The following is a 16,584-nucleotide window of genomic DNA, read 5'->3' as shown; positions in this document are numbered from 1 at the left end:
GCAAAGAACTTGGATTAATGTCGAATGAGCAAAGTTTATTGTAGGGCATTTCTCACACACCAGTAGTTTCAGTTTTGCTTTAAATAAACTTGTTTAGGCTTTGTGTTTATAATAAATGCTGTTTATAATTAATGCTAATATAATTAATGTTTTATACTTTTATTTGTCATTCCTATTCTGCCTTAAATAACATTAAAGGTGCACTATGTAAAAAATTTTCAGTAAAATATCCAAAAACCACTAGGCCAGTGTTATATACACTTACAACATCCCAAATGTTTTATTCTGCAGAAACGCTTTACTCTCACTGCAGTGTGAACAAGTGTCATAGCAGCTGCCGAGCAAACACACAGAGTAACGTCATAACGTCATTAACACACTCAGATGTGTCTAATATGATAAACAGAGCTGTGTTACCTTGCACTCATGACCGGAAAAGCGGAAGTGGCGATCGCCATAATAAAAGTCCCGCTGCTCGCGAGGCATGTGTTGCATTCATCTTATTAACATTCGCTCCAGCGGCCTTGCTCAGCTCCACAACACTCGCTCCTGCTCTGCTTCACACTACAGTAATGTTAATAATCACATCCATGAACATGATCGCCTTTGTTTAGAATAGGCAACCTCTAGCGGACGGAAAAGTTACATAGTGCACCTTTAAATGTTTACTGGTATTTTACACTATTTCTGAATGTAATAATACAATGTGACTTATCAACAATGCAATTTTGACTCTGTGATTTATAATCAGACTTGTTTCGCGGGAAATACGGTAACAGTATCACAGCTCATGATATTTGCTTCTAAGAGCTAGGATTGTGCATGTTCTTGCCGTCCTATCAGCCAACACCACATCAGTTTTATCAGGATATTATTCTTGTGGCTTGTGGTGATTAGCCATTAGATGAATGGTAGCTTTCTCCAGATATTATAGACCTCTTGGGAGAAAAGGACATGGCAGACAATTAAGATAGGAAACAAAAAATCCACCAAAGCATAAAACAGATACAGTGATTCTTTAAGACTGGGAATGAATTTCGCTTCAAGAGCAATACAAAACCGAACATGCATTTTAGGTAGTGTTTACGTTTCGAATAGAGCACGCTCTACTAAAGAGATGTGAGCAATTTCATGCAGCCGTAATTCAATTTTTGTGTCTGTTTCTGTCCAACAGTCAGGGTTGTCCCCGCTGCATGTGTCTTCCTTTATGGGTCATCTGAATATAGTGAAGATACTGATGCAAAAAGGAGCTTCACCACATGCCTCAAACGTGGTAAGTGAAATATCAGCATCAGCAACAGCATCATTTTCCGCACAGTTTTATCTGTCGGTGATTTCAGATGTTTTGACTGCAAGCTGTGCTTTTGCTGTGATCTTAATGGATGTGTACGTTAATGTGTACTTGTAGAAAGTGGAAACGCCTCTGCACATGGCATCTCGAGCTGGTCACTGTGAAGTTGCTGAGTTCCTGTTGCAAAATGCAGCTCCAGTGGATGCCAAAGCCAAGGTACATTTCATGTTATTTTGTTGTGTTTTAGCTTAAGACATTAAGGTCCTGTTTACACCTGGTATTAAGATGCGTTTTGGTCGATCGGATCACGAGTAGACGAGGAAGACACATTTCCGTTTACACCATTTCCGTCTCTTTGGTCCACTTTTCACCACTTCTGTCCTGATTTCTTCGAGGGGTGGGTCTATGGGTGAGTAAATGTATGGGCTTTTTGAGATCTTTCGATTTAATGGACGAAATGAGCTCCCACAATTTACATATGAATGCACACGGAGACGGCAGGAAAACATACGGAGAGCAGCAGCTTTTGTTTCTTCTCTGACAGCCGCAAGATGTGTGTTAGAAATCAAGACTGTCCTAAAAAAAAAAACGACTCTATAGGTCGTTTTTCAAGCACCTCATTACAACCTTTATTTACATTTTACAAGTTTATTTGACATTTTACAAGTCATGCGTAAAATGTCATGCGTCACCCTCTAGCTGGCGTAAAAATAATGCCAGTGTCGTGTTACGTCTGTCGTTGTATGACTGTCATAACCAATCAAAATGCATTTTCATTTCAATGCAATGTGTGGACTTTTTACCACCATTTGTCATATTTCCATTTAACAAAAATATTTTTTTATTAACAACTACACCCACCCCACCCTAAACCTACCCAGTGATTTATAGTGCATAAATACTTTGTGAGTACATGCGTTCCCTGGGATCGAACCCATGATTGCATGATCACATGATTACATAATGTTGTATTTTGCAATGCTCTATCAATTGAGCGACGCAAAACCCGAAATATGACTCAAATAAAAGGAAACAAAGCGTTAAAATGAAAGTGTCCTGTTGTCGATAGGGGCACAACTTTAGTAAACGCTCCTATGGGTCGTATTTCATGAATTAAAATGAACGTGTCCTGTTGTCGATAGGGGCGCAACTTTAGTAAACGCTCCTATGGGTCGTATTTCATGAATTAAAATGAACGTGTCCTGTTGTCGATAGGGGCGCAACTTTAGTAAACGCTCCTATGGGTCGTATTTCATGAATTAAAATGAACGTGTCCTGTTGTCGATAGGGGCGCAACTTTAGTAAACGCTCCTATGGGTCGTATTTCATGAATTAAAATGAACGTGTCCTGTTGTCGATAGGGGCGCAACTTTAGTAAACGCTCCTATAGGTCGTATTTCATGAATTAAAATGAACGTGTCCTGTTGTCGATAGGGGCGCAACTTTAGTAAACGCTCCTATGGGTCGTATTTCATGAATTAAAATGAACGTGTCCTGTTGTCGATAGGGGCGCAACTTTAGTAAACGCTCCTATGGGTCGTATTTCATGAATTAAAATGAACGTGTCCTGTTGTCGATAGGGACGCAACTTTAGTAAACGCTCCTATGGGTCGTATTTCATGAATTAAAATGAACGTGTCCTGTTGTCGATAGGGACGCAACTTTAGTAAACGCTCCTATGGGTCGTATTTCATGAATTAAAATGAACGTGTCCTGTTGTCGATAGGGACGCAACTTTAGTAAACGCTCCTATGGGTCGAATTTCATGAGTTAAAATGAACGTGTCCCGTTGTCGATAGGGGCGCAACTTTAGTAAACGCTCCTATGGGTCGTATTTCATGAATTAAAATGAACGTGTCCTGTTGTCGATAGGGGCGCAACTTTAGTAAACGCTCCTATGGGTCGTATTTCAGGGAAGTGACAAACGACCCATATAGGCGTATTAGTTGGAGGACATATTGTAGAAATCATGGTGAGAGAACATTGTGCTTGGTGCATTTTTCATCTTCAAACCAAAATTGGGTCTCCAGCCAAATCCCATCTGGCTAGCGCGCTGCCCATGATGATTAAGCGTTAGGTCAGTAGGCGAGCATTTGCAACACATTCGACCACATGAGCGTCTACACTACAAAAGCAATCCGGTCTGATGCATTTTTGACTCCCTCTGGAAGTGGTAATACCTGGTATAAACAGAGCCTCAATTACATTTTGGTTTAGTAAAATTTGAATTTTCTTTTAAAATAAATACAGTAGTACACTGAAAAAAAGAGCAACAATGTGTGATTTATTTAAACTTCATTTTTATATTAGTCTAATCAAAAATCATCGTTTACGGTTTAAAACTTTTTGGTTCAGTTTGTCTAGTAGTGGCCAAAGTGATAAAGTAAGTGTTAAAGATTGTGTAAGAGTGTTGCGTAGTTTGTAGCTTGGAGTTTTATTTGTGATAATGCAATGAAACTTGTTGTGCCAAAATCATTTTTGTCCAGGCTGTCATACAAATAAATGATTAAACAAGAGTGAGCCATCAAAATATTAATAACTGATTATGTTGCATTCAATGTATGCTTTTTCATGTGAGCTTTTTTTTTTTTTTTTTGTAAATATAGGGTCCCACTTTAGTTTAGGATTCAATTATCACTATTAACTACGACTTTTGCCTCAACAAATCATAATTACTGCTTATTAATATTTAGTAAGGCAGTTGTTAAGTTTAGGTATAGGGTGATTAAGGTATGTAGAATACGATCATGCAAAATCAGGCATTACTAATAAAGTTTAGCTACTACTAGTTAATAGTGAGAATTGGACCCCAAACTAAAATGTTACTAAATATAGTAAAATAAAACCTTTAGCTGTTTGCATGTTTTACCAAATAACTTTGTCAGATAAATACCTATCTTTGGGAAACAACATATTTGTGATTTTTAATATTAAAGGTGCAGTGTGTAAGTTTTAGCAGCATCTAGCGGTGAGGTTGTGAATTGCAATCACCCACCGCTCACCCCTCTCTCTCGGAGCAAATAGAGAACCTATGGTGGCCGACACAGGACAAAGATGTCTCCGTCTGAGACAGCAGAGAGTGACTAGCGCTCTATAGAGCAGTTTGTCCGTTTAGGGCTACTGTAGAAACATGATGGCTCAAAATGGCAACTCCACTGTAAGGGGACCCGCGGTGTATGAAGATAGAAATGCCTCTAAAAACATAACGGTTCATTATGAAAGGTCTTTATACACCACTGAAAACATAGTTATGTATATTATATCACATTTCTGTCAATAGATCCTCATAAATTGTACACACTGCATCTTTAAATCAAAATGTATATATGTAGATAATATAAATATAATTTGAGGAAAAAATAATACATTTGGCCATAAAAAGTTTGTTTGTTGTTTAAGTAAATTTTTTTCAGTGTTTTCAAGCATGTTATTAAAAAAGCATCACTTATCGATCTTCACCTCCATCAGGATGACCAGACGCCGCTACACTGTGCCGCCCGCATGGGCCACAATGAGATGGTGAAGCTGCTGTTGGAGCACAAAGCAAACCCCAACTCCACCACCACAGCAGGACACACTCCGCTGCACATCGCCTCCCGTGAGGGACACACACAAACTGCCAGCATCCTCCTGGACGTCAACGCCCAGCTAACCAAAATGACCAAGGTACAGTTCTACCCAACACCTAAATCACCAGCCTATTGTATTAAAATAGTTTTGGTTTTATATTGAAACTCTCTCTTGAAACCTTTAATGCTGTTTGATTGGTGCCGTGCAGAAAGGCTTCACTCCCCTTCATGTGGCAGCCAAATACGGAAAGGTGGACGTGGCAGAGCTGCTTTTAGAGAGAGGAGCCAATCCAAATGCTGCAGGCAAAGTATGAATCAGATGCATGCATGTATGCATTTATACACATTTATAAAATGGAATAGTTCATTCTATAGATATAGATAGAATTAGTGATTGACTGAAATGGGATTTCCAATGGCTTGTGTGTCGACATGTGTAAACAGACATAACTAATTTGAAATTCAGTATTTATAATCTGATTACAATTTAACGTATAAAATGCAGTGTTGGGTAGATTACTTACAAATTGTAGTCGGTTACTGATTCCAAATTACATGACAAAAAGTAACGTAATCTAGATTACTCGTTTTAAGTAATGTGTTCTGACTACTTTTTGACCTAACTCGTTTATCACATTGACTGGAATAGGATAATCTTGTACCATATTGATATAAATGTATTTAACAACATGAAGGGTTTCCCACACTAGGGTTCATGATGGTTAATTTTATTATTGACCTAACTTGGTAACTTCAAGTAAATATATTATATCAAAGAGGTTCAGCTGAGAAAAAAGTTGGGGAATCCCTACACTTAAGTGGCCTTTTACTTCATTAATATTTTAAATATACTTTAAATAATATACTACAAGTGCACAATCAACACAATTAAACCTGCGGTTCCAACGCATGACCGTGAACCTTTATCGTTGGGACCACTCCATCTTTCAGCATTAGACGGTCTGCAAATGCGGAGTTGAACTGGGCCTTGTTTATAAAACAATCATCGCCGAAATGCAGGGAACGAACAAAAACACTTGCACAACTCCGTTGCTGCTCCGGAAAAACAAACTCCATCCACTGTGCCTATTGCAGGTTGGAGACTCCAGTGAGTCAATGTATAGAACAATAACGTAGGAACTAGATTTATAAATATGCTACTAAGGCTTTTGGAGTCGTTTTTGTGAGAAAATGTTACTTCCGCATCTAAAAATGCCAAAACCGGACATGACGTAACGGGAGGGAGTGCGATGAATTTCAACATGGGGTGCGTTCCATTCGACCATAAGTGGACTGCGAAGTGGACTTCAGAGGGTATTCTGCCATCTCAAGTGAGATTACAATCCAAAGGGAGCGAACATGTTCAGTTCGAAGGGTACTGCGAATAACTGTTACATTTGCATATATTTTATGAATATGTAAACAAATTAAAAGTGTTGAGAAGCAGCTGAGGGCTGTCATTTGTTATATTTTACTTTATTTACCTCAGGAATGTTTACTATGCAGCTGCGGTTGGGAAAGAAAGTGAACGAGATGAGACCACTACAAAGACCATTGATTAAGGATAGCCTACATTTATACATAGTTAACCAAATCAAAATGTATTTTCATATTGAATGGCAGGTGCAGCTTCAAATGTGTTCGTAGTCAATACAACTTAACTAGGGACCCCGTCGAATGGAACGCACTCCATGTGTATGACACACAATTAGGGACAGGCCAGGATTAGACAGAACAACGATTAGAGGAGACAAATTGAGTTGTTGTGTGAGGAGTAACAGTGGAGAACGGCAGGTGTCTAATTTAGGTGAGGGACCAGTGTTAGCTTATAGATAACGCTAGCTAACGATATGTGTACACTGTGCTCAGATTACCATACTGTACAGATTATTATCATATATCAGGCAATAGCGATAGTTATTATTAATTACAATTATATCTGCATTTATGTCAACCTAGAGACTTTCAAACATCAAAATGTAATTTATTAATATATGTATTCGTGTCAAAAAGACATATAAACCTGACAGGCTGGACACAATAATTTACCATGACAATGATAAATTGGAATAGAAAAACTACCGAAAATACACAGACTGAATACCAACCGATTCTGCACTGAGCCAACGCGGAGCCCGGCAAACTTAATATGACGCGATGTTGAAAAAAAAGCTTTTTTTACAAACGGCCAATGAAACAGCCACTTTATCTACTAAATTGGTGCTCTTATGTCTTTTTAAATCCTGCATTACCTTTTCATATGGTATTTTCATACAAGGTTATTTATTCATTTAGAATTTTTTTTTAACCTGCAATATGCCCTTTAACGCTGGGTTCTTTGTGAAGCTGAACTGGGTTGTCTTGCCCTGAGAACCAAACACACACTTCTTTTATGACATTGTTGATTTCGTGAAGTCCTGTGACCTGTGCAGCACAGCCAACGACCTCCCTAAAGCCGAGCAAAGCGCGTTGAGGGTGTGCTTCCTGGAGAAGTGCCCGTACAAGGAAATTACGCCCTTGTTGACGTCACATAGGGCCATACTCGAAAAAACACTTTCCGAAACTTGTGAGAAACTGGAAGGAGTTTTTTTGGCACAGAAAGGCTCCATCAAACGTATACATTTTTTTTTTTTACTTTGGCCAAGTTAAACATGGGAATCCAAGTCTTAAACCGTGTAAAAAACTCTGAATGCATGAAATAGCATTATGCCCCCCTTTAAGCACACTTCTTTTTTTATCATTCATATCTATTGCATTTTCACAGGATGTTATTGATGGTAGTGATGTAAGATGCCTTCTCATCTACAGGTTGGACTCACGCCGTTGCATGTGGCCGTCCATCATAACAACCTAGACGTGGTCAATCTTTTGCTCAGCAAAGGGGGATCGCCACACAGCGCCGCTCGAGTATGACGTTATTGCCCTGCAAAAACTCACAGTCTTAATCATTATTTTGAACTGTTTTATTCTAGCCAATTAACTTGCTAATTTTGTCCTCCTCAGAATGGCTATACTCCGCTCCATATAGCTTCCAAACAGAACCAGGTGGAGGTCGCGAGCAGTTTACTGCAGCATGGAGCCTCTGCCAATGCTGAGTCACTGCAAGGGGTCACACCTTTACACCTAGCATCCCAAGAGGGCCAACCAGACATGGTGTTGCTGCTTATCTCAAAGCAGGCCAATGTAAATCTGGGCAATAAGGTAAACTTATCATGCTTACATTTTTGCACCCTTTTTTAAAGCAATCTCATTCATGAAAAGAGCAAAAACAACATTTTGCTTGAATAGCAGTGAGGATCATCAGGATTCAACTTTTCCTTGATCATTTGAGATCAAATAACGATGTACTAAGCAAGGTATAATTGACAATCAGCCTCATTATTGCAAAATAAAATAAATCTGGCAGGGTGATCAGGACGATATCTTGACGGGATTCATGCACCTGGCCACTGATAAATGAAGTAGCTGAAGTTGCTGCTTTTTTATCTCACAATTCTGATATTTTATTCAAAATTATATACTGATTGCGAGAAATTGTCTGAATGTCTGAGTTTATATACATAGGGTTAGTTATATAGCTTGGTTGTGTTTAAACCAAAGATTAGTAAATGTTAATGAGGTGTTGATCATTTAATTTGAACAAATTCAGCCATAAATGTAAAGAGATGCATTAGTATATGGATAAGTTAATATTGAACAAAGATAAGGTAATGCAGTATACAGAATTACCAATAAACTAGATTTTGTAATTTTCAAATATGAAAATGTCTTAAAAATAAAAAGTGTATGAAGTGATCTACAGTGGCATGAAAAAGTATGTAACCACTTGAAGATTTTACCTAAATAAGAGGGATCATACAAAATGCATGTTATTTTTTATTTAGTACTGTCCTGAATAAGATATTTTACATAAAACATGTTTACATATAGTCCACAAGACAAAACAATAGCTGAATTTATTAAAATAACCCTGATAAAAAGTTTCTGAACCATTGATTCTCAGTGCTGTGTGTCGTTCCCTGGATGATCCACGGCTGTTTTTTTGTTTTGTGATGATTGTTCACGAGTCCCTTGTTTGTCCTGAGCAGTTAAACTGCCCAATGTTCTTCAGAAAAAACCTCCAGGTCCTGCACATTCTTCAGTTTTCCAGCCTGTTTTTCATATTTGAGCCCTCTCCAGCAATGACTGTATGATTTTAAGATCCATCTTTTCACACTGAGGACAATTGAGGGACTCAAACACAACTACTAAAAAAGGTTCAAACATTCACTGATGCTCCAGAAGGAAACACGATGCATTAAGAGCCGGATTGAATTTGAAAATCAAGGTAAATTATACTTAATTTGTCTTCCGGGAAACATGCAAGTATCTTCTGTTGCTTCTGAAGGGACTCATGAACAACCATCACAAAACAAAAAAACAGCCGTGGATCATCCAGGAAACGACACACAGCACTGAGAATCAATGGCTCATAAACGTTTTATCAGGGTTATTTTAATAAATTCAGCTATTTTTTTTGTCTTGTGGACTATATGTAAAAAAGATGTATGTAAAATATCTTATTCAGGATGGTAGTAAATAAAAAATAACATGCATTTTGTATGATCCCTCTTATTTAGTTAAAATTATTCCCATTTTCACAGATTCTGCAATCGGTCCACATACTTTTTCATGCCACTGTACATAAATTATGTTTGTATGGAGTCAAGAGGTTCGGGCCATTTATAGTTTTGATAACATGCTGTCTCTCTCTTTATATCCATACAATGACACACGTCTGTTGTCTGTCCTCAGAGTGGTCTGACACCTCTTCACCTTGTGGCTCAGGAGGGGCATGTTGGGATTGCTGATATACTAGTGAAACATGAGGCTTCCGTCTACGCTGCCACACGGGTAAAAACTTGCATCTTTTACAATGTTGCAATGTTGTTTTTCTGCACATAATGATTATTGATAATAATCAATGACTACGTTTACATGTACACCAATAATGTGATTATTTCCAATTGTGAAGTTTATATGATTCGAGCTGATTATTATTCTGATTATTTGCTAAAAATTGTAAACATTCTTCACATATACCAATGCACAGCACAAATGATGAACTCTATATAGTAGGTGTGTTACTGGCCACTGTTTTCGACATCAGTATACTGCATTATCCTCATCACGCAATGTTGTCAGCATAAAGTCAGTTTCTTCAGCCCCTCATAAATATGAGGCCTTCTTTACCGCACTTTGGTTAGAGTGGAATAGATGCGATTTAAAGTGTTTACATGCATGTTTGTGAGCTTTAATCGCAGTATTGCCTAAATCTCATTATGAGGGTCAGTGATTATGATTGTCATTTTTGATTTCTCTTCAGATGGGATACACTCCCCTTCACGTGGCTTGTCATTACGGCAATATCAAGATGGTGAAGTTCCTCTTACAGCAACAGGCCAACGTAAACAGCAAGACCAGGGTAAATTAAATATTGCTTTTGCTTCATTTTTCAAACTTTCATCTTTGTCTCATGTGTTCTCCCTTGGATTTATTTTCCTAGAACAGGAATAAGAATCAGTATTTTAAAGGGTTAGTTCACCCAAAAATGAAAATTCTGTCATTAATTACTCACCCTCATGACGTTCCAAACGTGCGAGACTTTCGTTCATCTTCGGACCACAAATGAAGATCTTTTTGATGAAATCTGAGCGATTTCTGTCCCTCCATTGACAGCTACGCAACTACCACTTTGACGCTTCAAAAAGTTCATAAAGAGATCATAAAACAAATCCATATGAATCGAAACTCGATTGCTTTAAAGGGTTAGTTCACCCAAAAATGAAAATGTTGTCATTAATTACTTCCCCTCATGTCGTTCGACACCCGTAAGACCTCCGTTCATCTTCGGAACACAAATTAAGATATTTTAGTTGAAATCTGATGGCTCTGAAAGGCCTCCATTGGCACAATGGCACGGTTTACTCTCAAGACCCTTAAAAGGTACTAAAGACGTCGTTACAAAGTCCATCTCACTACAGTGGTTCTAAAATAACTTTATGAATCGGCGAGAATAGTTTCTGTGCGCAAAAAAAACCTAAATAACGACTTATATAGTGATGACGATTTCAAAACAAGGCATCATGAAGCTTCGAAGCGTTATGAATCAGTGAGTCGATTCAGCAGTTTGTATCGCCAAATTTCAGCAGTTTGGCAGTTTGACACGCGATCCGAATCATGATTCGACTCGCTGATTCATAACGCTTCGAAGCTTCATGATGCCTTGTTTTGAAATCGTCATCTCTATATAAGTCGTTATTTAGGGGTTTTTTGCGCACAAAAACTATTCTCGTCACTTTATAAAGTTATTGTAGAACCACTGTAGTGAGATGGACTTTGTAACGACGTCTTTAGTACCTTTAAGGGTCTTGAGAGTGAACCGTGCATTGAGCCAATGGAGGCCTTTCAGAGCCATCAGATTTCAACTAAAATATCTTCATTTGTGTTCTGAAGATGAACGGAGGTCTTACGGGTGTCGAACGACATGAGGGGAAGTAATTAATGACAGAATTTTCATTTTTGGGTGAACTAACCCTTTAAATGATGAACAGGTTTAATTTAGGCCTTTATTCACATATAAATATGATCAATAAATCGATATCAAATCAGAAAACATAAACAGAAGCTGAACCAAACCTGCTTGACGAGTGAGGACAAACCTCATTGGTTCTTGCGGAATTCTTGTCTGAAATTTTCACACGTTAAAAAAATAAATACGACCTCACGTCGTGTCAATCACGTTTTACACACTGCCTCCGAAACTTTCGTCCGTCATAAAAAAAAATTGATGATGTTTTTCACATCTGTAGAAAGCATTTTGAGAGGTGTTTTGAGAATTCAGAGCCACCGTACAAGTGAATGCCAAAATCCAGAAGGACTACTGATGTGAGTTGTTTACATGTGTATAAAAGCCTAAATGAAATCTGTTTATCATATAAAGCGATGAAGTCTCTTTTCCGGATCTCTTTATGAACTTTTTCATCAAAGTGGTAGTTTGGAATGACTTGAGGGTGAGTAATTAATGAAATAATTTTCAATTTGTGTGGACTATCCCTTTAACAATTGACATTTGTGCAGTTTATGACATTGTTGATATCTGAAAATCTAGAGGAGACCAATTTGAGCGTCTTTTTCTCAGAAGACAAATCTGAGAAGCAAGAGTGTTCATTTGCACTTCACTCAATCTGGTCTCTCTCTAGCAGAAACGCTTGACATGTTACAGAGATCTCATTTGTGGTTTTTCTTTCTGACTTTGAATCTGTGCTCTTCGTGGGACTGGTAGTTGGGGTATATGCCGCTACATCAGGCCGCTCAGCAGGGCCATACGGACATTGTGACGCTTCTCTTGAAACATGGCGCACAACCAAATGAAATTACATCTGTAAGAGCCCAGCCACTTTTAACTGATTACCATCATTGATTGGACGCTGACAGATGAAATAAACACAAATATTTCCATCTGCTATAGAATGGCACATCAGCTCTTGCCATCGCAAAGCGCCTTGGATACATCTCAGTCATTGATGTGCTCAAACTGGTCACCGAAGAGACAGTTACCATGGTAAGTTACACCATTCATAAAACGAATCTCATACGATGACGATTTTTCATATGTGTCGTAATAAACATTTCCCTTAAAGACCACCACGGAAAAACATCGCATGAGTTTCCCGGAGACAGTCGATGAGATCTTGGACGTGTCTGAAGATGAAGGTAAATACAGCTCTCGATTTAACTTCACGGTCTGTTTTAGTGTTGTGTATATTTTAATTCGAAATGCAAATGAGCGGGCATTTAAAGAGCATCCTGAATTAGATTCCTCTTGGTTTTTCTAGGAATTGCACAGCTAACGTTAGGTATGAATTTCCCTCTTTCTTCTTCGTACAGTGACTTCATTCCAAGCGCACACACACACAAACACATTGTCATTCTCTGGTGCACTTTGACAGTTATGATGGACGTGTCATTAGCATGTGTGCATTTATGTTAATAAGCCTTCCAAAATACTTAACTATTCCTGAAACCTCTCCCACTAACCTGCTCCATCTCCTTTTATTTTCTTTCTGGAGTAGCGCAGATTTTCTTGAATGTATTTCTCTCAGTAAAACACTGCAGTATTCGTATAAATATATACTTACAGACTTGTGATTGAAAGTTCAGTGGGCCAGAAACTAAAGTGATGAATGATCTATATTAGAAAACTGCACTGCACAAAAAAGGGGTTTTGTCTCATTGTCCAGTGACATTATTTAAATATAGAGTTACTTGATAATCAAAATTGCGTAAAATAATAATACATACAGAGACTATATTGTAAACTATACATCTGTTGTATTCCTGGATCGGTTTTCTATGCCAACTTTTTTTATATAGCAACATTAAAGGAACATGCCACTATTTTTGAAAATAGGCTCATTTTCCAAAGTTTTACCGTTTTTGAATCCATTCAGCCGATCTCCGGGTCTAGCGGTAGCACTTTTAGCATAGCTTAGCATAGATCATTGAATCTGATTAGACCGTTAGCATCTCACTCAAAAACTTATCAAAGAGTTTCGATATTTTTCCTATTTAAAACTTGACTCTTCTGTAGTTACATCGTGTACTAAGACAAACGGAAAATGAAAAGTTGTGATTTTCTTGGCCGATATGGCTAGGAACTATACTCTCATTCCTGCGTAATAATCAAAGAGCTTTGCTGCCGTAACATGGGTGCAGCCGTGCAATGATATTACACAGCGCCTGAAAATAGTCCCCAGCACACTCTCTGTGTAAGCAGGTTGTCACGCGGTGGTTAGCCTATTTTCGGGCGCTGTGTAATATCATTGCGCCGCTGCACTTTTTTGAGTGAGATGCTAACGGTCTAATCAGATTCAATGATCTATGCTAAGATATGCTAAAAGTGCTACCGCCAGACCCGGAGATCGGCTGAATGGATTCGAAAACGGTAAAACTCAACTGTTTAACTCTAGGGGAGTTGGAAAATGAGCCTCTTTTCAAAAATAGTGGCGTGTTGCTTCAAAAACAATTGTTGACCTGGTGCTGTACAATATATCAAAAACTGCTCGGGTTATGTATATAACCCTTGTTCCCTGAGAAGGGGAACGAGCACTGCATCGGGACGACGCTTTGGGGATGCTCCCTTAGCATCAGCGAATCTGAAACCAGAATGCCAACTAGGCCAATCCGATTGGCGTGCGTGATGACGTCATCGTGACGGCATACCCGGAAGTATAAAAGGGTTGCTGGAGCGTAATGGCGGTAGTAATTGCTCTGAAGCATGCGCTCCAGGCGCGCCAAGGTGTGGCGTCGGGATGCAGTGCTCGTTCCCCTTCTCAGGGAACAAGGGTTATATACATAACCCGAGCAGTTCCCTTTCGAGGGAACTCGCACTGCATCGGGACGACGCTTTGGGGAACGAGTACCCACTAGGCCACACCGAAGGGTAGCGCCTGCCCTAGTGTGAAGCCGGAGACCGGGCACAGCTAGGACTGGAGCACCCTCGCACCAGGCGTCGTAGGGAGATCCAGGCTATAAAACCTGATAAAAGTGTGTGGGGTAGCCCACCCGGCCGCCTCGCAGATATCCTGCAAGGGGACCCCAGAAAGAAGGGCCACCGAAGAGGCCATGCCTCTGGTGGAATGAGCCCTCACAGCCACAGGTGAAGGCAAACTGCGCACCTGATAGGCCATGGTAATCGCCTGGACAATCCAATTACTGATTGTCTGAGTAGACGCAGGCAATCCCTTCTTAGGTGAGCCAAAACACACCAACAGTTGTTGTGATCTCCTCCACTGTGCAGACTTCGCCAGATAAACTCTTAGAGCCCTAACCGGGCAGAGTAGGTGAAGCCTCCCTTCTTCCGCCGTCACATGAGGCGGAGGATGAAATGCCTGCAGGACCAATGACCTGACCACCCTTGATGGCACCTTAGGCACGTAGCCCGGCCTAGGGTGTAAGATGGCCTTTACTCCTCCCGGGGCAAACTCCAGGCAGGTTGGCGTTACCGCCAAGGCCTGGAGATCTCCCACTCTCCTGAGAGAGGTAATGGCAAGGAGAAAAGCCACCTTAAGGGTCAGATCCTTCGGTCCAGCCGACTCCAATGGTTCGAAGGGGGCCTCAGCCAATCCTTCGAGAACCACTGCCAGGTCCCAGGTTGGAACTCTGGACCGAGCCGCAGGCCTCATCCTCCGAGCCCCACGGAGGAATTGTACAACCAGCTGGTGCCTACCCAGAGGCCCATCACCCAAAGGAGTGTGGAAAGCCGCAATGGCAGCCACGTACACCTTGAGTGTGGACGGGGTAAGCCCTGCAGAGAAACGATCTTGGAGGAACTCCAGCACTGAAGCCACTGGGCAGTTAACTGGGTCCACCTCACGTTCTCTGCACCAAGTGGAAAATACATTCCACTTGAGGCTGTACAGTCTCCTCGTAGACGGAGCCCTGGAGCTGAGTAAGGTCTCTATCACGTCTGCCGATAGGCCAGCCTCTATGAACCTGGTCCCCTCAGGGGCCAGACCCACAGGTTCCAAATCTCCGGGCGGGGGTAAAATATCGTACCCGCCGCCTGAGATAGGAGATCCCTCCTCAGAGGAATCTCCCACGGCTGACCTGCTAGCAGAGCTATGATATCCGAGAACCAAACTCGAGTCGGCCAACGGGGTGCTACCAGAAGTAGACTGACCCCCTGTCGACGGACCCTTTCCAGGACTCCCGGGAGCAGAGCAATCGGGGGAAATGCGTACAGACGCAGCCTCGGCCACGTCTGCACCATGGCATCCAGCCCCAGCGGAGCTGGATGCGTGAGGGAAAACCACAGTGGACAGTGGGACGTCTCTCGAGACGCAAACAGATCCACTTCCACTGGGCCGAACCTCTTGCATATGGCCTCCACCACCTCTGGGTGGAGTCGCCACTCCCCGGGCCTCAGCCCCTGCCTCGACAGGATGTCTGCTCCCTGATTTTGGACCCCCGGGACATACATTGCCCTGATGGACAACAGTTTCCCCTGGGTCCACAGGAGGACTTGGCGTGCTGTCTTGTACAGAAAGCGCGACCTCAGTCCTCCCTGGCGGTTGATGTACGCTACGACAGACGTATTGTCTGTCCGTACCAGGACGTGCTGGCCTCGGAGGTGCGGGAGAAAGCTCCTGAGAGCTTTGTATACCGCCATCATCTCCAGGCAATTTATATGCCAGGAGGAATGACGGCTCTCCCATGGGCCCCTCGCAAAGCGGCCGTCCATGACCGCGCCCCAGCCAGTGAGGGAGGCGTCTGTTGAAACGGATTTCCGGCAACAAGACGCTCCCAACACTGGCCCTTGGGACAGAAACCAAGGTTTCTTCCATATGGCTAGGGAACGAGAGCATTTGCGCGTTACCCTGATCATACGGAAAGGATTCCCTCTGGGGGAAAACCCCTTGGTTTTCAACCACCACTGGATGGGTCTCATGTATAGCAGGCCAAAAGGTATTATGTTGGACGCTGCTGCCATGTGACCCAGCACTCTCTGAAAGTGCTTCACAGTGATGTTGTGGCCTAGCCTTATTCCTGAGACCATCGCCTGTATGGTCTCGACTCGCGCGGGAGACAATCGTGCCCGCATCGTTGTCGAGTCCCACACGACCCCGAGGAACGTAGTCCTCTGGGACGGCGTCAACACGCTCTTTTTCGTGTTGAGTCTCA

General features: G+C 41.2%; 1 protein-coding gene across 9 annotated transcripts in view; it reads left to right on the top strand.

Moving 5' to 3' along the window:
- Window positions 1–16,584, top strand: part of ank1a (ankyrin 1, erythrocytic a) — a 137,861-nt gene that overhangs the window by 32,222 nt on the left and 89,055 nt on the right. For 7 of the 9 annotated variants that reach the window (XM_079815462.1, XM_079815464.1, XM_079815458.1 and 4 more), the window contains exons 12-23: window positions 1,175–1,273; window positions 1,409–1,507; window positions 4,760–4,957; window positions 5,070–5,168; window positions 7,669–7,767; window positions 7,864–8,061; window positions 9,655–9,753; window positions 10,226–10,324; window positions 12,185–12,283; window positions 12,371–12,463; window positions 12,543–12,615; window positions 12,738–12,758. In XM_079815462.1, coding sequence (XP_079671588.1) covers window positions 1,175–1,273; window positions 1,409–1,507; window positions 4,760–4,957; window positions 5,070–5,168; window positions 7,669–7,767; window positions 7,864–8,061; window positions 9,655–9,753; window positions 10,226–10,324; window positions 12,185–12,283; window positions 12,371–12,463; window positions 12,543–12,615; window positions 12,738–12,758 — 1,276 coding nt within the window. The remainder of the gene's footprint in view (window positions 1–1,174; window positions 1,274–1,408; window positions 1,508–4,759; window positions 4,958–5,069; window positions 5,169–7,668; window positions 7,768–7,863; window positions 8,062–9,654; window positions 9,754–10,225; window positions 10,325–12,184; window positions 12,284–12,370; window positions 12,464–12,542; window positions 12,616–12,737; window positions 12,759–16,584) is intronic. The other 2 variants (XM_079815463.1, XM_079815459.1) reach the window with 1 other exon arrangement.

The sequence above is a fragment of the Gobio gobio genome, assembly GCF_949357685.1.
Source record: "Gobio gobio genome assembly, chromosome: 4".
NCBI lineage: Eukaryota > Metazoa > Chordata > Actinopteri > Cypriniformes > Gobionidae > Gobio > Gobio gobio.
Note: the sequence above shows the minus strand (reverse complement) of the source record. Positions and strands in the feature narration are given on the sequence as shown.